Source organism: Procambarus clarkii, chromosome 45, assembly GCF_040958095.1.
Source record: "Procambarus clarkii isolate CNS0578487 chromosome 45, FALCON_Pclarkii_2.0, whole genome shotgun sequence".
Lineage (NCBI taxonomy): Eukaryota > Metazoa > Arthropoda > Malacostraca > Decapoda > Cambaridae > Procambarus > Procambarus clarkii.
The window spans coordinates 19,245,147-19,271,350 of record NC_091194.1 but is presented as its reverse complement, the minus strand read 5'-3'; the positions used below and the strand labels follow the sequence as shown (position 1 = coordinate 19,271,350).

The window sequence follows — 26,204 nt, the reverse complement described above, 5'->3', positions numbered from 1 at the left end:
TGGTGCTCCCATTGCTAGGTCCCCGTGAGTGTACATGTCCCTGGGGTTCGGCTGTAGAAAGTTTGGTAGTGTTGGGAGCCAGTTAGCAGTACCCTGCCTGGGGTTACCTGAGCGCGAGTCCTCTTACAGTAAACGCTCAAGCCCCTGGGAATTCCCTAGGGGGCGCGCGGGTCCGATGGATGTGTCCCCGGAGTCCCCCTTCGCTTCATGCGAGTTTGAGGGTCGCCCTTGTCCCTTTGTCGGTCCCCTTGTCTCAAGGTGATCCTCACTGTTTTTGCCTCCGTCACGCTGCCTGTTGGGTCGGTGACACTTTTGACGCCAAGTCCTTCGAGTTTTGCTGCTTGCTTGGGACTCGATTTACCTAGTTTGCCGAGGATCAGCTTAGGGTACAGGCAGCGCAGGCGTTGCATGCTAGGTTTAGGTTGTTGCAACACGCTCGGTTGGTTGCTCACCCGGATGCCCCGCGGCTGCCCCGTTTTGCTTATAGAGATCCGGACTTGGGGTGAGGGGGTCGCCTCGACTCTGGTTCAGTCCTCACCTCCTCGTCCTTCCCCTCCGGTTGTTCGTTCTGGTCCCCCTCCCCTGCTTCCGGCCCTGAAACGTCTGAGGGTTTCGGAGCCAGGGCAGGGGTTAGTTGGTCTTGAGACTTGGGGAGCCTCAGGGGGATGCCCCTTCAGGTGTGGCGATGGAAGCATTAACACTTTGGCGTACCCCGCCCGCCACCCCTCAACTGTGCGATTTGGGCCCCAGGGTGTCACGGGAGCGCGCGTAAATTCTGAAAAGTGTATACTCTCTTCAACTTTGTCACCTTAATTCTCGTCCTACGAGATTAAATTTGGTATCATTGTGTTTGCAATAGAATTCTCTACAGCACTAAATGCATATAAACTCCAAAAGCCTGGCTAATTACCCGCAGCAAACAGAGAAAGTGCGAACGAGTTACCCAGGAGCGAGCAAACGCGATAAAATGTTTTCACTATTTTCACTCTGGTCACCTCAGTTTTCGTCCTAGGTCTTTCATTTTGATCTCAATGGATTCGCAATAGAATTCTCTAGAGGAACATTTGCATATAAAATAAAAAACCTGGTCACGCTCCAACCGCCGATGAGTTGAAGACGGGCGACGCGTTAGCCGCAAGTGAGCGCTCAGACGCCTTCCAGCTACACTCCCAATTCCCGCCCTTTTCAAGCCTTTCTTTCGCAATTTTCTTCCTGGAAGGGCCTTGTTCGTGATCACTATCCATCGTGGAGTAAGCGTAGATAGTTTCTAAAGCCGGAATAAGAAATATAGCCATGGAAAATAGCCGAAATGTTCACACGTTTGAGATGCGAGGGGAGGCGACATTGGTCACAACAGTGGAGCGAAAACAATGGGCCCACGGTGTGTGTCAAGCCGCCTGAGGGCCACGAGGCTCAACAAAGAAAATGGGAAGACATCGGCGCACATTTTAAAACCAGTCCCCCAAAAATCGGATAAAAACCTGATTTTTGGAGATTATTTAAAGTGAATGACGCAATGCTGCGTCATCCCCGGCATTACCGACAGTAAACGGATGACGCAATGCTGCGTCATGCCCAGGCGAAAGTGTTAAAGTGTAGTCCCCCCGGCCAAAGCCTCTGGTTCTGACCAGTGGGCCCCTTCTGTCCTGCTTCTACGGCTACGACGGCCTTGTCTTGTGAGGTCGCCGCTTGGGGGAGGACTCGGCCCCAGGTCTTGTGGAGGAGGACCTTGGGGCTGACTGGAGGGCCATGGGCCCCACCTGGGTTTTTCTGCCCTCTGAGCGGGGCTTACTGTTACAAGGAGTGGGGTTTTCTTTACCCCTCTCTGCATACGAGTTGGATTTGGTGTCTGCCCCTTCCCTGGTTCGGTTCCATGTTCCCCCTGGGTGCTTTGGTTCCGTCTTTCCGGAGGTTTTCAGCTTAACGCATTCAACCTGCTGTGGTGCGGGCGGCCCTTGCGGCTAACCTCCTGCGTGACCCGGATTATGTCTCAGCAATGGATTCCTTGGCTTTCAGGTTTGGGACTTCGTTCTCTTTCTGGCTCTATTATGAGGTCCCGGAGTCGTCTTGGCTGGGGGACTGTCCTGTTTTTGCCCTGGAGGCTTGGCACGCCTTCTGCCGTTCCCACATGCTTGAGTGGCGGGAGGCTTCGACGGTGGTTCAGGTTTTCCTGGGGGGCAACCTTGAGCACCTCAATGAGTGCGTGTTTGCTCCTGCCCTTCCATGTGATGTTGGTGTCGTTCAGCTCCATGTGCAGGTTCCCTCCCTTTTGACTGCGTAGGTTGCTGAGGACTTGTGCGCCTGGGGCCTCTTGGCTTCAGCTTTACATTTCTTCTCCCTCCTGGTGCTGTCTACGGACTGGCTCGTGGAGGATGTGAGGGTGCTTGGGGCTGTTCCTGGTTCCGGAGCCTTGGCCTCGGCGGCTCGCTCATCGGCTGCCTTGTTGAAGCTTTTCTCGCCAATCTTGCGGGATGCGGTTTTCCTGTTTTATGCTGCCTGGCTCGCGTGTTGGCAGGGGGTGCTTGCCACCTCTATGGAATCTGCTTGGGCCTTGGCTCTTAGGATGTCTTCTCCTATTTGTCTTCTGCTGTTTGAGGATTCTTCCGTGGCGCAGTATATTCAGGCTGCTTCGGCTTCTTGCCATCCTGTGTTGGCCTTGTTGGTTCTCCGGGGGTTCCGTGGTGGGCCTTCCCGGAAGGGTCGTGCCAGAACTCGGGGTTCCTCTCGTCGTGATAGGCCACTGGTGCCGGGTTCGGGTTTGGCTCCGCCTTCAGACTCGCCTTCATCTGGTTGACGCGGTGTTCGCTCTGTGCGGGGTTCAGGGTCTCGTAAGGGGTGTCGGCCCTTTTGCAGTTCGCCTCATTGACGGGGCGATGGGGGGGGGAGGCTTGCGCAGTTCACTCACGCCTTATCCCACGATTCGTTGGCTTTTTGGGTTGTTTCTTCTGGCCTCCGGTGACGTTGCGTGGCCCCTTTCCCCTTTGGTGGGTTTGGGGCTGGCGGGGCAGGCCTCTTCCCCTGCGCTGTCAGGTCATCTTGGAGTGGGTTCGCTTGGGCATGGTGGAAACGATGATGTCCCTCAGATGGGTTTCTGTCTGCAGGTCCGCGCAGGTCTGCGCAGACCTGCGGTTCATTCTGGACTTGTCCTGTCTGAACCCCTGGGTTCATTGCCCATCCTTTCGGATGACTACGCTGTCCCAGGTTTGGCTCCTGTTGGACCCAGACACTTAGATGGCGTCCCCTGGACCTCCAGGACGCTTATTGGCACATCCTGGTTCATCTGAGGTTCAGGGACTGGCTCGGTTTTGTTGTTTGGCATCGAGGTTACTGCTTTCGTTGTCTCCCATTCGGGTTGAATCTGGCACCTCTTGTCTTCACATGCCTTACATGGGTCGCGGTGGCCCGTCTGCGTCTGTTAGGTGTTCGGGTGTTGGCCTATCTCGTTAACTGGCTGGTTTGGGCTCCCAGCTAGTCCGCTTGTCTGCTAGTTATGGATTTGGTTGTTTCTCAGCTCGCCGGGTTCGGGTTCCTTGGTGAACTGGAGGAAATCCCATTTGGTTCCCTCCCAGGTTCGGACCTGGCTGGGTCTTGTGTGGTACTCTCATATCGCTTCCTTGTCTCTCCCTCCGGAGTCTCTATTGCGGCTGCGGTCCTGCATGTGCATATTTATGAAGGGCTACCAAGGCACCTGGCGGTTGTTCAAGGGTCTGTGCGGGAGCCTGAACTTCGCAATGATGGTCTACCCGCTGGGTCGAGTTTGGCTTGTCGCAACATGTCATGGGCTGACATTCGGGCGTGGGGATTTTGGCGGTCGAACAGGGTCCTGGCTGTGTGTTACCTCGTGCTTGATCCTGGGCCTCATTGGGCCTGTGTTGCTTTGGGTTGGCGGTTGCAGCCAGTTGTGTTAGCTTTGCGTTGAGGAGCCAGCAACTACCGCCTCCCGGGGTAAGTCCCTCTTGTTTTCGTCCTTGGGTAAGTAGCTCCGGGGAGCCGATGGGGCTTCCCCCAGAAAACCAGCATTGAATGTAATTTAACTCCATTTTCTGGGTGAGACCTGGAGGCTCCCTGGCTACCCTCCCTCCCCTAGCCAGCGATTTTTCGCGTGTTTTTTATATCCAGCCTCAGAACTGGGGTCATGGGTAGCCGGCACGAGGGGTCTAGGGCTCCCCCTTCCTCCTCCCAGGGAAGGGAGAGCTGCACAGATGACGGCGCGGCGACATGATGGCGTCATGCACGTTTGCTCGTTTTTGTTTGGGGAGTTCTGTCCACTAGTTTGGCTCTCGGTAGCAATTTCTTAAAAAGAATACGGGTTTGTTTTGGGATGCTTACCTTTCTGGGTTCCTGACCCGGTCAATGGCAGACATAAAATGCTTCCAACCACATGAGGGTTTCTATAGGCCATTGCTCCTCGTGCCTCTCTTAGGGGGCCAGGTTCTGACTCTTGATCCCCGGTAGGCCTAAGAACTTCATTCACACTTGACAGATGCCAAAGTCTAATAATAGCATATTAGTCTGGATAGCTCCATGGAGCCTCCGGGTCTCACCCAGAAAGTGGCGTTTCATTACATTCAACGCTGGGTTTTTTTTACGAGCCAGAGATCTGGTTCTTTCCTGGCTTGCTGGGCTTAGCTTCCTGGTGGACTGGAGGAAATCTAAGTTGGTTCTGTCCCATGTTTAGACTTGGTTTGGGATTCCTGGTTGGTTTCCCTTTCCTTGCAGTGTGTGACTCTGCTACCTGCAGTACCACCTCCGTCTGGTGTTGGACGAGCCGCAGATTACTCAGGAGTTGGTTAACCAGTTGTATGGGAAGTGAACTTTGTCTGTGTGGTTTTTTCTTGGGCAAAGTTTGATTCAATGTATTGATCTGATTTCTCTGGTTCTGTCAACTTCACCACTTCCAGGAGCATCAGTTTCAGGCTACATTTACCCCTCATCCCCCTACCAACTTTTGCTTTACTGGTTTCCTCATCTGGCTTTTTGGGGTTTTGTTCCATGGTACCTTCCTCTCCCTTTCGGTCGGTGTTCATGGATGCCTCGCCGCTGAGTTGGGAGCATTGTAACCATTGCTCACCAGGCCTCCCAAGGTCATTGGGCTCGTCTTCTCCTCTCTTGGGCTAATTCACTCACATGTGTGGAGATTCAAGAAGCCACTGAGGCCTAACCAGAAAAAGGCATTTCATTATGTTAATTTTTTTTTTTTTTCATTCCATTGAAATCTATCAAACTAGTTTTCCTTCGTTAAAATGTAACACTTATTTTGCAGTAGTAGGAAACTGATGTGAATTAGTCTTTTAGAACCAAACTCCACTGTGCTTCATGATTTTTATATTTAATTTTTTTTTTTTTTTTACAGACTGCGATTCTTGTTTCCCCGTCATAATTTGATCGTGGCTTCTTACGACATTGTCCGCAATGATATAGACTTCTTTTCAAAAATTAAGTGGAATTATGTCATATTGGATGAAGGACACATTATCAAGAATGGGAAAACAAAGGTATTGTCTTTTTTCTGTTGAGAGTCCCTTTGGCTCCGAGCTATACCGGGCTGATGTGCATATGTTAGACCATGGCAACAGTCAATCGATGGAGTTCTAGGCCTACCGGGGACCAGAGCCAGAACCTGGCCCCCTCAATTCCAGGAATTCCAAAACAAACTACAGCTGGTCAAAAATTGCAAACCAAAAGCTGAACTAGCAAACGGAACTCCCCAATCAAAAACGAGCATGATGCCACCTCGAACGCCATGCAGCTGTCTGCACAACACCTCTCCCCCTCCCCGGAAGGGGGAAGGGTGGGGGTCCCAGACCTACATGCTGTCTACTCAAGTGCAGTTCATGAGGCTGTTGTGTTGGTGACTGTCATCGACTCTAGCTCCATTCTTTGCGCTGGGTTTTCTTTTGTTTTTGTTTTATTTTGCCTGCTCCTTTGGAGCTTATTTGTTCGATGGAGGAGACCTCTGAGTCCCACTTCGCCTTGTGCGAGTTTGAAGATTTCTTTGTCCCCTTGACTCAGGGTGACACTCACCATCTTTGCCTCCACCATGCTGCTTGTTGGGTCAAGGACACCTTTGACCTGGAATCCTGCGAGTGGTGTTCTTTGCTTGTACTCCAACTCGCCCAGTCCACTGAGACTGATATTTGAGTGCAGGCAACTTCAGCATTGCATGCAAGGTTTAGGTTGCTGCAACATGCAAGATTGGTTGCCTTTCTGAATGCCCTGCAGCTGCCCCGCTTTGTTGGACCTGGACTTGGGGGTATTAGTCGCCTCGATTGCATCCCCCCTAGTCCTTCCCTTGCTGTGGTTCATCCTGCTCTCCCCCCCCCCCCTCCCCTTCCTCTGCTCCCGGCTCCCAAATGTCTGAGGGTTTTGGAGTCTGGGCAGGTCTTGCCTGAAACTCTGGCGGCTTTGGGGATTGCCCCTTCCAGTTCGGTGGCAGAGGCATTCGAGCCTGTTCCAACTGCTGGAGCTTTCAGGTCGCTCCAGTGGGCCCCTCTTCAACCCTGCTTTTCTGTTGGACTCTGCTTTTTCTCTATCGGCAGAGGGTTTGGAGGACGGCTTAGCTCCGGGTCATGACATGGAGGAGTTGACTTGGGCCCCGTTTGACCCCGCTTTGATGTTGGTATCCTCAGCACAGGGCTTGTTGTTACAGAGGGAGGGGTTTTCCTATGCCCCCCCCCCCCTTCCTGTACTGTATTATTTTGATATGAGTACGACTCCTCCCCAGGTTCGGTTCTGGGTTCCATTGGGTTCTTTGGTTCCCTCCTTCCAGAGGTTTTCAGCTTCCCACATCCCACATAGGGAGGTGCAAAAGGCCCTTTCGACTTGCCTCCTGCGAGACCCAGATTGCGCTTTGATAATGAGGCCTTCTACTTTTGAGTTTGGCTCCTCTTTTCCTTATTGGGTGCGTTATGATGTGCCGAAGTCTTCCTGGCTGGCAGACTGCCCTTTCTTTTCGTTAGGAGCTTGGCAGTCGTTCTGTCGGACCCACATGCTTGAGTGGCGGCAGTTGACTACCTGTACGGTCATTCAGGTTTACCAGGGGAGTGAGTTTGAGCACCTCAATGCGTGCTTATTCGCTCCCGTCCTTCCTCGTGATGTCGGCCAGGTTCCCCCTTTCGGCATCCCTGGTGGTCGAGGATTTGTGCGCTCAGGAGCATTTAGCTTCAGTCTTGCGATTCTTTTCCCAGCTGGAGCTGTCTTCGGACTGGCTCGAGGAGGATGTAGAGTAGCTGGGTTCTGGACCAATGTCCGGTGTGTTTGCTTCGGCGGCTTGGACGTCGGCTACATTGTTGAAGTCGTATGCACCGATTCTGAAGGAGGTGGTGTCTCTGTTCTTTGCTTCACGCCTCGTGTGCCGACAGGTGACGCTCATCCATTCTTTGGAATCTGCTTGGGCCCTGGCTCTTAGATTTTCGTCTCCTCTTTGTCAGTTGCTGTTCGCAGAGTCTGTGGTGGTGCATTTTCTGTAGGCGGCTTCGTCTGGCCTATGTCAGACTTGTTGGTTCTTCGGGGAAACCGTGGTGGTCATGCCCGGAAGGGTCGTGCCAGGGCTCGGGATTATCTTGTGATGATTTTGGGGCTTATAGTCCCTGCGGCCCGGTCCTGAACCAGGTTTCCTTTTTGTTACAATTCCCTTCCCCCCAGGAAGCAGCCCGGCGCAGCTGTCTAACTCCCAGGTACCTATTTACTGCTAGGTAACAGGGGCATCAGGGTGAAAGAAAAATTTTGCCCATATGTCTCTGCCTCCACCGGAGATCGAACCCGGAAGCTCAGGAATATGAACGTCCCGATTCATCCGGGGCTCAAGGACTGGCTTGGTTTTTTCTTTGGGCGACAGGCTCACTCCTTTCGTTGCCTTCCATTCGTCTTGAGTCTGGCACCTCGCTTGTTCACACGCCTTTCCCGGGGTCGTGGTGACCCATTTGAGTCTGTTAGGGGTTCAGGTTCTGGCTTACCTCGACGACTGGTTAGTCTTGGCTCCCAGTCAGTCAGCATGTCTGCTCGCCAGGGATTTGGTTCTTTCCCAGCTCGCCGGGTTCGGGTTCTTGGTGTACTGGAGGAATCCCATTTTATTTCCTCTCAGGTTTGAACTTGACTGGGTCTCGTGTGGGACTCTTGGACTGCTTCCTTGTCTCCCTTCTACGGCGTTGTTGCAGCTGCGGTCCCGCCTTCAACTGTTTTTTGAGGGCACCCGGGTCACCCGTCGGTTGTTCGAGCAGCTGTATGGAAGTCTGAACTTGACAGTGTTGGTCTACCTGTTGGGCCAGATCTGGCTTCGTCTGCTGTTCAGGTTTCTTCGGGCACATTCCTTCCACCGCTCTCACGATTGCTGGGTTCAGTTCCCGGGAGTCTTGCTTCACCGGCTTCCTCTTTGGGTTTTTCGGGGTTCTGTGCCGTGGTGCCTTCCCGAGCCCTCGCTCGATGTGTTCACAGATGCCTCGTCTCTCATCTGGGGTTTTGTGACGAGTGCTCACCAGGCCGGCCAGGGTCGGTGAGGTCCGTTCTTTCGTCGGGCTCACAGCACGACGCAAGAGTTTGCAGCGGTGTGGCATTTGCTTCAGAGGGTTCGTGTCGCTCGTGGAGCAACGATCTGGCTCCATTTGGACTGCTTCCCTGTGGTTCATTGTCTGAACTGCGAGGGTTCGATGCGGTCCTTGGCTCTTTGGAGCTGGTCGCTTCGGGTGACTTGTCTGCTGAATTCTCAGGGTTTGGCTCTCCTGGCGGTTCACATTCAGGGGGTGTCAAATGTCCTGGTGGATGGCCTGTCTCGGTTCATTCCCTTGTCCACTGAATGGACTGTCAACGCCGACTCGTTCAGTTGGCTCTGCCGGACATATGGGCACCCGTAGGTGGACCTCTTCACATCAGTGTGGTCGAGGCCTCTTCCAGTTTATGTGGCTTTCCCCGACTGCGAGGCCTTCAGGGCCGATGCCTTTCAGGTGGACTAGTCAAGGTAGGGTTATCTGTACCTCTTCCCACCAGTTCATTTGTTGCTCTGGGTCCTGGCTCGCTTGGAGACGTACCCGGGAAGAATAGTCCTGTTGGCCCCTTGGTGGGCAGTCTAGCTCTGGTTTCAGGCGCTGCTTGGTCGATATCCGAACCAGAGGGTCTTCCCGTGGCTCCACTTCTTTCAGCAGATCGGGCCGGTACAGTATGTGGCTGGTTCGATCTTCTCCTCCGCTCTTCCCGTCTGATCTTTTTGAAGCGGGTTTATCACTACTTGTATGGTGATCAGGTGGCTTTGATGGTGGTGTCCCACCTGCAAGATTCGTCTCAACGGCAGTGTGAAGTTTCCTGGTGGTTCTTTCGGCACTTTTTGTCTCTACGTAGGCTGTCTTCGATTTCTGATTGGGTTGTTTTGTCCTCTCTTTCTTGGTTGTTTCAGGTCCGTCATCTTATGTCAAATACTGTCGCCTTGTATCGTGTGCCGTTGGCAGAGCCGCTTCAGCTTGTGTTCGGCGTAGATGTCACTGCTGCTCTGTTCTGCAAGCTTTCTCGGGCGTTGTTTCACCTCCAGCCTGCTCCTGCACCACCTGAGCCGTCCTGGTTGTTGGACCGGTTGCTCTCTCTTTTCTCTTCTCCTCAGTTTGTGGTGACCTCCCCTTGGTTCAGGATTGTTCTTCTAAGGCTCTTTTTCTTGTTGGCATTGGCCTCTGGGGATCGGGTCAGGGAGGTTCATGCTCTCCTGGTGCAGGGGTTTCTGCTCTTTCGGTCCTGGTGATTGTTTTGTTTGTTTGCAGCCATCTCCTTCTTTTCTAATGAAGAACGAGTCTGCTGCTTTCCGGAGGGGTCCTTGGGTTGTTGATGTTTGGTTGGTTCGGCCAGGAGTGCATCATGTTTTGTGTCCGGTTGCGGCTCCTTGCCGTTATTTGCGCGCCACAGCCTCTGTGGCAGGGGATGTGCTTTGAGTGGACCCGGTTTCCCTTCTTCCCTGTTCCAGGTGCGGGTCTTCCAGGTCGTCCACTGGATTATTCGGTCCAGCCAGCCTGCGGTCTATCCCCGTGCCCAAGACATCATTAATGGCCGCACGGTACCTTATTAATGTTCTTGGCTTTTCTTGGGCGTGTGTAGCTTTGGGTCACAGGTTGCAGCCAGTTGTCTTGACTTAGAGTTGAGGAGCGAGTGGCGGCTGTCTCCCGGGTAAGTCCCTTTTTTTCCTTTATCTTTGGTTAGGTAGCTCCAGGGAGCCGGAGGAGGTCTCCACAGAAAACCAGCGTAGAATGTAATGAAATGCCATTTTCTGGGTGAGACCTGGAGGCTCCACAGCATCTGTGCATTTTTTATATTCAGCCTAAGGTGAGTAGCTAGCACGGTCTGGGACCTCCCCTGTCCCCCATACTGGGGAGGGAGGAGTTATGCAGACCGCTGCGCAGCAGTTGTGGTGGCATCATGTTTGTTTGCTTGTTTTTGATTGGGAAGTTCTGCTTGCTAGTTCAGCTTTCAGTTTGCAATTTTTGACCACCCTGTAGTTTGTTTTTGAATTCCTACCTTTTTAGGTGCCTGACCTGGTAGATGGCTGACATAGACTGCTTCAATTACAAGGGGGTGTCTATAAGCCATTGCTCCTCATGCCTCTCTTGAGGGGGGCCAGGTTCTGGCTCAGATCCCCAGTAGGCCTTGAACTCCATCGACTGACTGTTGCCACGGTCTAGTATATATGCACATCAGCCCAGTATAGCTTTGGGGAGCCTCTGGGTCTTGCCCAGCAAATGGCGTTTGATTACATTTAGTGCTAGTTTTTTGCTAACATAAACCTTCAAGTGACACCGAGTAGAAACTTTATAAAAAAATATTATGACATGGGATCATGTGACATCTATATTTACCCTGTATTTAAAACATTACTGTATTACTCAAAAGTACTGTCTATACCCCAAATAATATGGGACCCACCCTCATTCGAGTTAACCAAATTTTTACCTGGAATGTCCAAAAATTTAATTTGAATTCATTCAGGTTTTCCTTGGCCAGAAATCTCGGTAAACCAAATTTTTTAGTTGAGCAGTCAAAACCTCAAACTCGAATAATTTATTTGGATTACTGAGCTCTTACGGTATATTGAGTTTTGGTGTGTACTTTTTGCAACTTCTATGTTAAGGTTTACATACTGAATAGGGTGTGACTTTTATATACAATATATCAAAATGACATTAGTAATAGTTTCCCATCTTTTTCTGCTAACAGTCAAGTAAAGCCATCAAGCAACTTGTAGCTCACCACCGTTTGATTCTCTCTGGTACTCCTATTCAAAATAATGTTTTAGAGCTGTGGTCGCTCTTTGACTTCCTCATGCCGGGTTTTTTGGGCACCGAGCGTCAGTTCATGGCACGTTACTCCAAGCCAATCCTGCAGTCTCGAGATACCAAGAGTTCCAGCAAAGAGCAGGAAGCTGGTGTTTTGGCCATGGAAGCCTTGCATCGTCAAGCACTTCCTTTTCTTCTCCGGCGAATGAAGGAGGACGTGTTGAAGGATCTACCTCCCAAGATTACACAGGTGAGTAATTCCTGAAAATTGGGGTGCAGTGCTACTTTTAGGTAGATGAATTTGGGAGATGGCATCAATAATTTTATTACATGTTCGATATTAAATTAATGAGTTAAATTTTAGTACAATACAGTGTACATGAAAATTAAAAATTTAAATTAATATAAAATTAAAAAATTATAAAATTATAATAGTATAAGCTGGTAGTTTATAATAGTGAACAATAAATTAGCAAGCTGTATGTACTCAAGTGAGGACTGTGTCCTTTAAATGATTGAAATATTAGTACTGTATCTTAATTTCTAAGTATGTAGAGTGATCCCCTCCCTTGAGTATATGTATGCTCCAAGATATAGGCAAGTGCAGAACTGCAAGGATGAAGCCCTGCCTTCGGTATTACCAGGCAGCTTATTTATTTATTGTTTTTGACACTCAAAAATTGGTTTTGCTTCTCATTTTTCTTCATTTAAGATGAATTGTTTTGTGTTTGTTTAAAAGTAAATAAATAATTGAAGAGTGAAGACTGACCTGTGCTGATTAGTGGAAAATGGGAAAATGTATTTATGCTCATAACACATTCGGTGAGATGACGGTCTTAAAGTTCATTGTCGCCTACAGTAAAGTTAATGAGGAATAATGCCACTGACCAGTCACAGAGCAAGTCAAGAGGTGTTCTCCGCCCATCATGTTTATGCTTGTCGGTTCAATTTCTGGCCTTTCCTCCTAATGTATGTAGTACTGAAGAAAAAGCCTCAATATGTATGCCAACATTACTAGTAACTTTTGGAGCTGCGTATTCTCTGCCAGTGTCAGTAATACACTAGTACCACACTGCTCTACTGCTCCACACTACATAGTGTCCAGCAAGAAAATGGCTTTGGAGAAAAGTCACATACAGGGTAATTTTCTGTGGGGAGCCCCTACGGCTCCCTGGAGCTTATCGAGCTAATGTATGTTATGTTAGACCGGGACATTAGCTAAGGAGTTCAGACCTACCAGGGACCAGCGCCAGAACCTGGCCCCTTCAGAGAGGTTTCAGGGAGCAATGGCCCTGGAAAACCCCATATGGTTGGGGGTTTTCCTTATCTGCCATCGACCGGGGTTAGGCACCCAGAAAGGTAGGCGTAACAAAACAAACCCCACATGGTAAGAAACTACAACAAAAACCGAACAGAGAGGTAGAAAACTCCCTACAATCCCAAGGAAACAAGCAAACAAGCAAACATCACACTTTACTGCCGCGCCGATCGTCCACGCAGCCCTCCCCACCCCGGGAGGGGGAGGGGGGAGCCCCGGACCTACCGCGCCGGCTGCCAAGCTCCAGTTCGTTCGCTAATGTCAACCGGGATTGACGCTTCTCTGGCCTCAGTTTCCTAGGCGGTGTTTGCCTTGTGTGGCGTTCACTGCCGTGTGTTGTGGTGTGCGGTGGCCAGGAGTACTTCATCAGTGCCGGGGCTGCATGTGCTTAGTGGCTGACTTCCCTAAGCGCCCTGTGAGTACTGCCCTTGCGTAACAGGGTTATCTTCCCTGGGGCGTTCGGGAACCATTCCCGTAGAGGTTCTTGCTGCTCGGCATTTGCCTCGCCCTTGGGGCCAGCTGGGGCTTGGGGCCCTTGTTTGACCCTGGGTAGGGTTTGGTATTGTGCTGGTTAGGGCGTCAAGGTGTTGCGCAGCCTGCCACCTAAGCGGCGGCCGGTTTCTGTTGCCTCTGGAGACGGTGTACTTTTGCGGGGTTTTTCTTTTGTTTTTCATTTTCTTGCTTGGTGGGGGTCTGCCTAAGGTGGTTATAGTTCCACTGGTAGTGTTTGGCGGCCCTCTGCTAGGCCCCCGTGCTTGTACACGTCTCAGGGGTTTTCAGTGCTATAATCTACCCTCTTGTTATGTTTGGGTTTCTTAACCGGTTAGCAACACCTTGCCCGGGCTTCCCGTAGTTGTTACCCTACAGGCCCTGGAAACCCCTGTCTGGGCTCGGGGGACCATTGAATGTGTCTTCCGGGTTCCAACCCGTCTTGAACGGGATCGTTGGTTGCTGTTCCCTTGTCTCCGGGTGACAGTCGCCATTTTTACCTCCGTCATGCTGCCTGTTGGGTCACTGACACCTTGACCCGGAGTCTTGCGAGTGATTCTCTGCTTGTTCTCCAGTACTCTCCTGATGTTATTACTGTTCAGAGTACAGGCGGCATCCGTGTTGCAAGCTAGGTTAGGTTGCTGCAACATGCTAGGTTGGTTTCCCACTCGAATGCCCCGTGGCCGCCCCGTTTGGTTAGGTGCTGCTCGCCCCTTCTCTCCATGTTCCCGGCTCCGGACCGTCTGCGGGTTTCGGGGTCGGGGCGGGGTTCAGTTGCGGCAGAGACTCGGGCGGTTTTCGGGGGATGCCCCGTTCGGGTTGGGGACGGAGGTTTGAGCCTGTGCCTCCTGCCAAGGCTTCTGGGTCTTACCAGCGGCCCTTTCTTGTTGCCTTTCCCATGGGCTCTTGCTTTTCTTTACGGGCGGAGGGCTTGGAGGACGGCTCTGCCCCGGGGCCTCTGTTGTTGGTTCCCGGGGCTGTGGGGGTTGCCTGCTAGCAGTTCTGGGGCAGTTTTGCCCCTTCAGGGGTTTTTCTGCTGTTGGGCGTCGTTTTTTCGCCCTTCCAGTCTGCTAGCTTCCCACATTTGCTGGCGTGTTTTTGTGTATTAAGCGTCAGTCACAGCCCCTGCTGGCGGCCATTTTCGTCTGCCGGTTTCACGGCATGGCCACCAGGGCGGCGTTGCGGTTTGTTTACATGCGTCTGGGTGTGCGAGCGAGCGTCTCTGGTGAGTTTTCAAAAAATTTGCAGGGTTTTTGTTCTCCTGTTGTCGTTTCTTTGTTTTTCTGGTGTTTTCTTGCCGTTGCCTGTTCCTCTGGGAACGTTTGGGTGTTGATTTTGGGTCTGAGCCTCTGGGTTTAGGCTCAGTGCCCCTGGCTGGTATGCTTGCTCCCACACCTTGCCCCTCGGTTTTCGGTCTGTTGGGACCGTTTTCCCAGGGCGTTCTGCTGGGGTCTGTGCTTTGCCTTTTAGTGGTGTTCTCCGCCGGCAAATGTGGTGGTTTGGGCTCCCCCTGGTTCGATTCTGGGTTCCTTTGGGTTCCTTGGTTTCGTTCTGGAGGTTTCTTCCTCTTGGGCCCCCTTTTGTGGGTTCAGGGGACTTTGTTTCCTTGTGTGACCCGGTTCTGCCTTTTGGGGTTCCGGGGTCTTCCTGGCTTGCAGACTGAGCTTTTTGGGTCTTGGCACATGTTGTGGTTGTGCTGGGACTTTGTGGTTTTGCTGTCGAGGTGGGCCTTTTGATGCAGTTTTGTGCCTTCTTTGCCTGGCCGGCGTAGTGCTCTTTGCCACTAGTCGGCGGCTTGTGCTTTTACAATATATGTCCTCACCTAGTTGTGCTTGTGGGGGTTGAGCTCTGGCTCCTTGGTCCTGCCTCTCAACCGTTCATCAACAGGTAATTACCTAAGTGTAATTACCTAAGTGTAGTTACAGGATGAGAGCTACGCTCGTGGTGTCCCGTCTTCCCAGCACTCTTTGTCATATAACTGCTTTGAAACTTACTGACGGTCTTGGCCTCCACCACCTTCTCACTTAACTTGTTCCAACCGTCTACCACTCTATTTGCGAAGGTGAATTTTCTTATATTTCTTCGGCATCTGTGTTTAGCTAGTTTAAATCTATGACCTCTTGTTCTTGAAGTTCCAGGTCTCAGGAAGTCTTCCCTGTCGATTTTAGTCAATTCCTGTTACTATTTTGTATGTAGTGATCATATCACCTCTTTTTCTTCTGTCTTCTAGTTTTGGCATATTTAATGCTTCTAACCTCTCCTCGTAGCTCTTGCCCTTCAGTTCTGGGAGCCACTTAGTAGCATGTCTTTGCACCTTTTCCAGTTTGTTGATGTGCTTCTTAAGATATGGGCACCACACAACAGCTGCATATTCTAGCTTTGGCCTAACAAAAGTCATGAACAATTTCTTTAGTATATCACCATCCATGTATTTAAATGCAATTCTGAAGTTAGAAAGCATAGCATAGGCTCCTTGCACAATATTCTTTATGTGGTCCTCAGGTGATAGTTTTCTATCTAGAACCACTCCTAGATCTCTTTCTTTATCAGAATTCTTTAAAGATTTCTCACATAATATATAGGTTGTGTGGGGTCTATGTTCTCCTATTCCACATTCCATAACATGACATTTATTAACATTAAATTCCATTTGCCAAGTGGTGCTCCATATACTTATTTTGTCCAGGTCTTCTTGAAGGGCATGACAGTCATCTAAATTTCTTATCCTTCCTATTATCTTAGCATCATCAGCAAACATGTTCATATAATTCTGTATACCAACTGGTAGATCATTTATGTACACAATAAACATCACTGGTGCAAGAACTGAACCCTGTGGTACTCCACTTGTGACATTTCTCCATTCTGATACATTGCCTCTGATTACTGCCCTCATTTTTCTATCAGTCAGAAAATTTTTCATCCATGATAGAAGCTTACCTGTCACCCCTCCAATATTTTCCAGTTTCCAGAACAACCTCTTATGTGGAACTCTGTCGAAAGCCTTTTTTAGGTCCAGATAGATGCAGTCAACCCAACCATCTCTTTCCTGTAATATCTCTGTGGCTCGATCATAGAAACTGAGTAAATTCGATACACAGGATCTTCCAGATCGAAAAACCATACTGTCTGTCTGATATTATATCATTTCTCTCTAGGTGTTCTACCCATTTAGTTTTGATTAGTTTTTCCAATACTTTCACTATTACACTTGTCAATGATACAGGTCTATAATTGAGGGGGTCTTCCCTGCTGCCACTTTTGTAGATTGGAACTATGTTAGCCTGTTTCCACCCGTCTGCTACGATTCCTGTACACAGGGATGCCTGAAAGATCAGGTGAAGTGGAATACTGAGCTCAGATGCACATTCTCTCAGAACCCATGGTGAAACGCCATCTGGGCCAGCTGCTTTGTTCTTACCGAGCTCCTTGAGCATTTTTTCCACTTCGTCTCTAGACACCTCTATGTGTTCTATGTTGTTCTCTGGAATTCTTATTGTAATCTGGTTCCCTAAAGATTTCATTTTGTACAAACACACTTTGGAACTTTTCGTTTAGTGTTTCACACATTTCCTTTTCATCTTCCGTGAATCTATTTCCCATTTTCAACCTCTGAATATTATCCTTTACCTGCAATTTGTTGTTTATGAATTTATAGAATAGACCTGGTTCTGTTTTACATTTGTCCGCAATCCCTTTTTCAAAATTTCTTTCTGCCTCTCTCCTCACTGCCGTGTAGTTGTTTCTCGCATCTTTGTATCGCTGGTATGTTTGGGGGTTCGGCCTCTTCCTGTATTGATTCCATTTTTGTGTCTTTCGGTCTCTAGCCCTCTCGCAATTTCTATTGAACCAATCCTGTTTCCTAGTTCTGCATCTCTGTTTTGGTATAAATTTTTTTGTGCCTTTATCATATATTTCACAAAACTTGCCATACATCTCATTCACTTCCTTGCCTAGCATCAAGTCTGTCCAATTATACTCACTAAAAAAATTTCTAAGGTCACCATAATGTCCTCTCCTGAAGTCTGGTTTTTCAACTGCTTCAACCTCCTTATTTTCTTCCAGCTTATAACGCATTGCATACTTTATTCCCAAAAAGACATGGTCACTTTTACCCAAGGGAGGAAGGTACTGAATGTCAAATATCTCTTCCTCCTTCCTGGTAAATATCAAATCTAGCATGGAGGGAACGTCCCCTTCCCTCATCCTCGTAGCTTGTTTAACATGTTGATACAAGAATGTTTCCAGGATGAGGTCTACAAATTTACAGGTCCAAAAATCTTCTGTTTTAGCTTCATATGCTTCCCAGTCTATGGATTTCAAGTTGAAGTCACCGACTATCAACAGTCGTGATCTATCGTTATCCGCTCTCGCTATAATCTCTCTCATTATTGTTATAAGACCTTCACGTTTACTATCTAGCTCCTCCTTTGACCATGTGCTGCTTGGCGGTGGACTATATGCATTTATCATCATTAGTTTATCATCCTCATAGCAGATCTCTAGTGCTATTATGTCAACTTCTTGTGGATTGGCAGTCATTATTTCCTTCACCTTTAGGTGTTCTTTTACCAGCACAGCAACGCCACCGCCTTTCCTAATTTTTCTGTCCCGTCTCCAAATTGAGGTGTATCGGATCCTGTGCCTCTTGGGCTCTGTCATGTCTACATGTGACATTGTATGGGGGTCAGCCTCGTTACTTGTGTGAGGAGTCGCCACATTACTTCCTAGTGCTTTCCCGTTCCCATTCTGACACTAAAAAAAAAAAAAAAAAAATTCTATCTGTGGCTCTTTTGGGTACTCAGTTTCCACCTGTGTCCCCTAGTGCGTGTGCCCCTTGTGTTCCATAGCCTGTCCTTATCAACCCTGTCGATTCCCTTGGGTGTCTTGAATGTGGTGATCAGGTCTCCCCTCACTTCATCTTCCAGCGAAGTGTGGTTTCATTCCCGTTGTCTCTCCTCATGACTTCGGTAGTGTACTTTTTCTTTCTGAAGGGGTTCTGTTCCCTTCTCTGTTGACTGGGCGCTGGGGGAGCAGCTTGCTCTGTTGCCTCTCGCTTGGTCCCGCTGTTGGTGGGCGCTTTGGGTTGTCTTCCGGCCTCTGCTGGCGTCGGAGGACGGCTTCTCCCCCTGGGGGGGGGTTCAGAGCTGGCGGGGTGGGCTTCTTCCCTGCGCTTCGTCATTTCCTCTTCGTGGGTGCGTGGGGCGTGGTCGATCCGCCCCATCCTTCTGGGCTTCCCGTCTGCTCTTTGCAGTCATGAGCTTTTCCCGTCTGCTCTTTGCAGTCATGAGCTTTTCCAGTCTGCAGTTCTTCTGGACTACTTCCGTCTGCGCCCTGGATCCTCGGCCCTGCTCGGAGGACTGTTGTCTCCTGTTCGGATTCTGTTAGGGCCGGGTGCATGGATGGTGGACCTGGACCTCCAGGTCACTTCTTGGCACGTTCCTCTCCAGTTTTCTGGGGCTAGCACGGTTGGTAATTACCTATGTGTACTTACCTAAGTGTAGTTACAGGATGAGAGCTACTCTCGTGGTGTCCCGTCTTCCCAGCACTCTTTGTCATATAATGCTTTGATTATAATTGTCATATTGTCATATAATGATTGTCATATGTCATAATGTCTTCATATGATTGTCATACAATGCTTTGGTGGTGGGGCTTCAGGTTTGCTGTTTTTATTGCATTCCCTATTTTGTGAAGGGCACTTTGTATACTCTTTGCATCTTTACCGGATCTTAGTGCCCTGTCTGCGTCTTGAGATTCGGTGTCTGGCCTACCTCGACGACTGGCTGGAGTGGGCTCCCAGTCAGTCCGCTTGTCTGCTCGCCAGGGGATGGTTCTTTCCAGATCGCTGGGTTTGGTTTCCTGGTGATCTGGAGGTTTTACCTTCTGTTTCCGTCCCGGGTTCGGACCTGGGCCTTGTTTCAGGCTCTTGGGCCCCTCATTGTCTTCCCTCCAGAAGTGTTACTGTGGCTGTGGTCCCGCCTTTGGCTGTTCAGGAGGGGGTCCCGGGTTGCTCAGCGGTTGCTTGGGCGGTTGTGCGGGAGTTTGCACTTCGGCGTGCTTGTCTGCCTGCGGAGTCGGGTTTGGCTCCGGCGTCGGTTGGTTCCTACGGAGACTCCACTTCCGCCTCTTCCATTCCTTGGGTTCCTCTGGGGATCTGGTGTTGGTGCTGCGTCACCAGCTTCCTCTTTGGGGTTTTCGGGGTTCCGTGCCTTGGCAGCTCCCCGAGCCTTCGCTCGATGTGTTCACGGACGGGTCGTCTCTCGGCTGGGGCTTTGTGACCAGTGCTCACCAGGTCGGCCGAGGTTGATGGAGTCTGTCTGTCCGTCGGGCTCACAGCCCGGTTCAGGTGTTCATGGCTGTCTGGTTTGCGCTTCGGGGGGTTTGGGTCACTAGGTACTCTACCATTCAGCTCTGTTTGGACTGTTCTCTGGTGGTTCTTGCCGGAACCACAGGGGGTTTGGTTAACCGTGTGGTTCGTGTCCGGGGTGTGTCCTGCGTCCTGGTGGACAGCTGTCTCGGTTCATTCCTCTTCGTGGGTTGGCCAGTCGTCGCCGATTCGTTTTGTTGGCTCTGTTGGGCTTATGGACTCCTGGCCATGGACGTCTTCGGGTCGGCGTGGTCTAGGCGTCGCCCGTTTTGTGGCGCCCTTCCCACCTGCGAGGACTTCACGGTGGAGGCTTTCGGCAGGCCTGGTCGAGGTGGGGGGTACCTGTACCTCTTCTCCCGGTCCAGCTGTTGCTTCGGGTTCTGGCTCGGTTGCAGCCCATTCCCACGAGAACAGTCCTTATGGTTCCACGGTGGCCGGCCCGGCCTTCTTTTCAGACGCTGCTTGATAGGTGTCCGTACCCGGGGCGTTTTTCCTGAGGCTTCGCCTCTTTCAGCAGGCCGAATCGGTCCTGTCCGTGACTGGTTCGGCCTTCTCTTTGGCTCTTCGCGTCTGGTATTTTGACGCAGGTATCGCCATCTCTATAGTGTTCAGGTGGCTTTGTTGACGGTGTCCCACCTGCGAGCTTCGTCTTGGAGACTGTATGACGTTTATTACGTTTTCTCGCGTTTTGTTTCCCCTCCGGCCTGCTCATGAGTCGCCTGAGCCATCCTGGTCCTTGTTCAGGGTGCCTTCTTCTCTTCCCCTCAGTTTGTGGTAGCCCCTTCGGTTCCAGTTTCCTCCTCTTTGGTACTGGTGGTAGCTTTATTGGTGTGCAGCCTTTCTCTGTCCTGGCGACGGTCGAGACGGCTGCTTTCCGGAGGGGCTCTTGGGGTATTGGTACTTGTTTGGTTTGGCCGGGGGGTGCGTCCTGTGTTGTCCAGTTGTGCTTTTTGCTGTTGCCGGCATACCGTGCCTGGGGATGCGCTGTGGTTGATCCGGTTCCTTCGTTCCCTGTTTTCAGGGCTCGGGTCTCCCGGGTCGTCCGCAGTGTTTTCCTTCTTCCTGCGGTCTGTCTTTGCGCCCGTGCTGTTCAGACGTTTGCAGCAATTGCTGCTGTGTTGGTGACGTCTCGGGCTCATTTCGGGCGCAGGGAATTGTGGGTCGCACAGGTTTTTGGCCGCCCATCCATATGTGCGTCTGTTCTTGGGCGTTCTTGTTGCCTTGGGTCGCAGGTTTGCGACCGGTTGTCTTGGCTTTGCGTTGCAGAGTTTGTGGCAGCCGCCTCCCGGGTTAGCCCTTTCTTTTCCTTCTCTTTGGGTATGAAGCTCCAGGGAGCCGTAGGGGCTCCCCACAGAAAACCAGCGTTGAATGTAATGAAACGCCATTTTCTGGGTGAGCCCCGGAGGCTCCCTGGAAACCCTCCCTCCCATCGGTCGGCGGTTTTTTTCGCGTTGGTTGAAGCTTAGCTTCCGAACTGGAGCTTGGCAGCCGGCGCGGTAGGTCCGGGGCTCCCCCCTCCCCCTCCCGGGGTGGGGAGGGCTGCGCGGACGATCGGCGCGGCAGTAAAGTGTGATGTTTGCTTGTTTGCTTGTTTCCTTGGGATTGTAGGGAGTTTTCTACCTCTCTGTTCGGTTTTTGTTGTAGTTTCTTACCATGTGGGGTTTGTTTTGTTACGCCTACCTTTCTGGGTGCCTAACCCCGGTCGATGGCAGATAAGGAAAACCCCCAACCATATGGGGTTTTCCAGGGCCATTGCTCCCTGAAACCTCTCTGAAGGGGCCAGGTTCTGGCGCTGGTTCCTGGTAGGTCTGAACTCCTTAGCTAATGTCCCGGTCTAACATAACATACATTAGCCCGATAAGCTCCAGGGAGCCTCCGGGGCTCACCCAGAAAATGGCGTTTCATTACATTCAACGCTGGTTTTTTATACCCAGATGAAAGAAGTTTCAAAAGATGGGACAGAGAGAGTGTGGAACTGGCCAGAAGACCCACTTGCATATAGAGCAAATGGTTGCTCTGGTATTCTGTGCAGACCCACTGCACAGAAACACAGATACTGTACACTCACAACCCCACTACCAGAACAGGGAGTCTGGTAGCTGAGAGGACAGCGCACGGGACTCGTAATTCTGTGGCCCTGGGTTTAATTCCTAGACTAGGCAGAGACAAATGGGCAGAGTTTCTTATCACCCTGATGCTCCTGTTACTTAGCAGTAAATAGGTACTTGGAGGTTAGACAGCTGTTACGGGCTGCTTTCTGGGTATGTGTGTGTGTGTGTGGAGGGGAAAAATATAAATAATTAGTAGTTAGTAACAGTTGATTGACAGTTGAGAGGCAGGATGAAAGAGCAGAGCTCAACCCCCGCAAGCACAACTAGGATAATACAGAGCTACAAGTACGACAGGCAACAACCCTGCAACAATCGGTACTGGTCAAGTCCGATATGTCCACACATAACGGACTTGCCAGAAATGTCTCCCAGTCAAATTACCCCAAATAGAGTAACTATATTTTCATCTTTGCCAACATACAAGGACTAAAAGCAAGACCAAAAAACAAGGAACTGCTCATAAATGGCCTCTTCACTGAGTCAAATGTAATATTTGGAGCTTTAACAGAAACCCTCGATAATTTGGCAAAGCCAGTACCTGATACTGCACAGTATTATCTTCCTAGGAGACTTCAGTCTGCCCTGTCTAAGATGGAGAATAGCAAAGAATATAATTATACCAGAAAATCCATCTGGCCATAATCAACCACAGGTTAGAAAACTACTAAGATTCTGTGACATTTTCACCCACCCAGCAGATAACAGAACCAACTAGGAACGAAAATATTCTAGATCTGATCACAAATAATGAAGACATAATAAGGGACATTACAATCTCTTTTACCACACACAGGGGCACCTCAGTTTAAGACTTTAATCTGTTCCTGGAGACGGCTTGTAATCCAAAAACTCGTAAACCGAAGCTAATTTCTCCACAAAAAATAATAGGAAATGAATTAATCCATTCCTGACTTACCCTTGCTGATGACTGCTGTTGGTGTATGGAAGATGGTGAGGAGGGGGAAGGAGGAGAGGTGTTACTGTTTGGAAGGGGAGTCCCCTTCCATTATAACATCAGGCAGTGAGGACCTCTCTGGGGTGCATTCTCTGGCACGTTTTGCCTGTATACCACTAGGTCCTGGTTGTGGCTCACTGCTCGATTTTCTCACAACAAAGCGGTCCATTGAATATTGTTTTTCCCTTCTTCGTGCGATATCTCTGTAATGAGGCATTACATTGTCATTGAAAAGATTAATGCAACGGCCTACTACAGCTTTCTCTGGGTGAGTCGTTTCAATAGAAGTTTGCATTTCTTCCCAAATCTGACACCACTTCTTAATGGTTGTGGAAGGGACATTCTCTGCTGCCTCATCCTCCTCCACTGGAGAAACATTCTCAGCTGTGTCTTCTTGCTGTTCCTTTTGAAGGGCTTGGAGTCGAGTCACTTCTTGCCAGGCTTTGTCAATGATTTTTAAAGCACTACAAATGTTAAAATGGTGTTTCCAGAACTCTTTAAGGGGTGAGGTTTGTGGCTTCAGTCGCTTCAAAACATTTCCGGAAAAGTGCCCTTTCATAAAGTTTCTAAAAATTTGCTATGATTTTCTGGTCCACAAGCTGTATTAGAGGAGTGGTGTTAGAAGGAAGGAACTTTACTGTGAGAAAATTACTGTATCTGTGCAACAATTCATCTTCCAAGCCTGGAGGATGAGCAGGAGCATTGTCGAGGAAAAGCAGGGGCCTTGAGTGGCAAATGTTTCTCCTGCAGATATTTTTGTATGGCAGGGCACACCACATTATTCACCCACTCCAAAAAAAAATCCTAGTCACCCATGCCTTATTATTAGCCTTCCACATCACACACATTTGGTTTTTCTGCACTTTATACTGTTTGAAAACCCTTGGATTTTCAGAATGATACACAAGCAAGAGTTTAATTTTCAAATCGCCACTCACATTTGAACACAGCACAACCTATCTTTCATAGGCTTGTGTCCGGGCAATGATTTTTCCTCTTTGATAATGTATGTCCTCTGAGGCATTCTTTTCCAAAACAGTCTTGTCTGATCACAATTAACCACTTGTTGTGGTAGGTATTCCTCAGCCTCTACAAACTCTTTAAATTTTTCAATAAATCTTTCAGTCGCTGGTTTGTCTGAGCTGACAGCCTCCCCATGCCTCACAACACTATGAATACCACTTCTTTTTCTAAATTTGTCAAACCATCCCCTGCTTGCCTTAGTCTATCGTATCTGCACTTGTTCCAGGGGTTTTCTTTACAAGGTCTTCGTGTAATACCCTGGCTTTCTCACAAATGATGGCCTCTGAAACACTATCACCCTTTAACTCCTTGTCGTGTATCCAAATTAATAACAACTTTTCCACATCCTCAAGTATTTGTGGTCTTTGTTTCGTGATTGTTTACATGCCTTTTGCACTTTAGTACTCATAATGTCCGGTTTCCTGGCAGGTATAGTGCATATCGTTGACGTGGATTTGTTGTACTGCCTACGAAGTTCAACAACACGTGCACCATTTTTATGCTTCCGAATGATCTCTTGTTTTTCCTCTATTGTCATCCTCACATGCGATTTCTTCCCTGGAACCTTACCACTGGCTTTCTTGGGACCAATGGTGAGATATATATAATAACAACTTTTATGATCAAATGGCCAAAAATCCAACAAAACACTGTAAATCCTGGTGAAGAATTCAGGCGGGATAGTCACTGGGCACGAGGCACTGGTAAACTGAGGGGCGATCGCCCTGCCACCACGCGCTAGGTCGGCCTGTACGCGTATCAACGCCCTCATATTCCGAGGCAATGCTCGTATCCCAATGTAAATTTTCCGAGCAAATCCTGCTTGTAACCCGAAAAATTCGTAACCAGGAATGCCCGTAATCCGAGGTACCACTGTACTTAGATCACAAGCTCATTAAAGTCCAAACTAACATCAATTCTCATAATAAGCTTAAAACAATGATCAAGCGAGAGGGGTTAATCAATAAATTCAATTTTAATAATAAACGGATGGAATGTGGAAAAGTAAACAGGAAACTTGCAAACATTCAATAAGAAACTGTTCTAAGTAATAGAAATTCCACACAAGGAACAGAACAACTGATTTCCAAAGCATATAAAGTCTGTCTGAAATGTGTTTCTTTGCGGAAAGCCAGAAAAAGGACCAACTCAGAGAACATAGACTGCACTACAAAATAAGGAAAAAAAATAACGGAAATGCTTAAGCAGACATGACTATCCCTACAAAGAAGGAATAATTTAAACAGGGAGATTGAGGATATCAAAGCAGAGACTGAAAATTTGTATCAGATTAACCCTTAAACTGCGCAACACGTCATATGAAGGGTTGAGTAACTTGCAATAAATTGCGCATCGCATCATATGACGCTATAGAGTACTACAGTACTAATACATGGGGTTCACCACACGTTCATCAGGGCTCTTGTAAACAGACGCCATTTTTAAAAAGAATCGTGGGCCACATTCCCGGGTGTGAGGTCCTCAGTACTGAGTGAATCACCAAGGCTGATGCACACAGCATGAGCTCACAGCATTGCTGTTCAGCTTGTGACCACAGCATCACCTAAAAATGCCATAATATATATGTTCATGCTATTATTTATCGATGATAGTATTACAGAAGACCTCTGACTGTGATAAAAATGACCAGGATTCTGATAATAGCAAGACTATTTTGATAATTAGCGCTGTAGTGGGAGGAGTAATATTGGTGGGAGGGAGGTAGCATTGTCTGCTGACACTGTGTGACCACCTTTTACTGTCTGGGCTCACTATACCAGCTTAGTTGTTCGCTATGGTGAACAAAACATGCAGATACTTGTATACAACGTCTGTATATAAAAGCAAAAGCTGTATGGTGGGAGGAGAATGGTGGCGAGTCAGGTGAGGTGAGGGAGAGAGGGAGTGACAGCCAGTGGTGGGTGCCACTGCCACTGCCACTCAGCATACGAACTTAGTGGTTCATTATGGTGAACACAAATGTAAATACTTTATATATAATGTGTGTGTATATAGGGTAATAACACCACAAACAGTATTGTTGGGGGAGAAATTTGAGTGCGTGTGACCTTGAACCTGTGAGGGAGGCAGCCGCCAGCTGACTGTGTGTAGTGACGACTCTTAGTACCTGAACTAACTATATCAGCTTAGTTGTACAGTTGTGGTGAACAAAACATGTAGATACTTACATATAATATATATAGTGAATAAAAGGAAAAACAGTATGGTGGGAGGAGAATGTGGGCGAGTCAGGTGAGGTGAGGGAGGAAGTGGCAGTCAGTGGCGGGAGGTATGGTGGGAGGAGAATGTGGGAGAGTGAGGTGTTGAGGGAGTGAGTGGCAGTGAGGGCTGGCTGATATGTGGCGGTCACTCCTTGTTGCTAGTAGTTTGTTATGGTGAACAAAACATGCAGATACTTATATATAACCTGTGTATACTGTAGTGTAATAACTGACAAAGTATTTGTTCACTGTTTTATGAACATAATAATTGAATCAACAATATGCACACCATAATTTTGTGTACAGTGATGATTCACACATTTTATTATATAAATATATCACACTACACACTATTGAATAATATTACAGCAAAAAACAAAGAAAAATCAATTGGAGACATTGAAATAATTAGGTAATTATCTCTTTGTGGCCACTCCTGCCTGACAGCTGGGGCGGAGCAGACCTCCTGGAAC

At 49.1% G+C, this 26,204-nt stretch overlaps 1 protein-coding gene across 2 annotated transcripts in view; it reads left to right on the top strand.

Annotated features, from left to right (window-relative positions):
* Hel89B (histone acetyltransferase 1) overlaps positions 1 to 26,204 on the top strand; it is a 282,946-nt gene that overhangs the window by 215,138 nt on the left and 41,604 nt on the right. For both annotated transcript variants that reach the window (XM_045760944.2, XM_045760943.2), the window contains 2 exons: positions 5,354 to 5,495; positions 11,185 to 11,493. In XM_045760944.2, the coding sequence (XP_045616900.2) occupies positions 5,354 to 5,495; positions 11,185 to 11,493 (451 nt within the window). The remainder of the gene's footprint in view (positions 1 to 5,353; positions 5,496 to 11,184; positions 11,494 to 26,204) is intronic.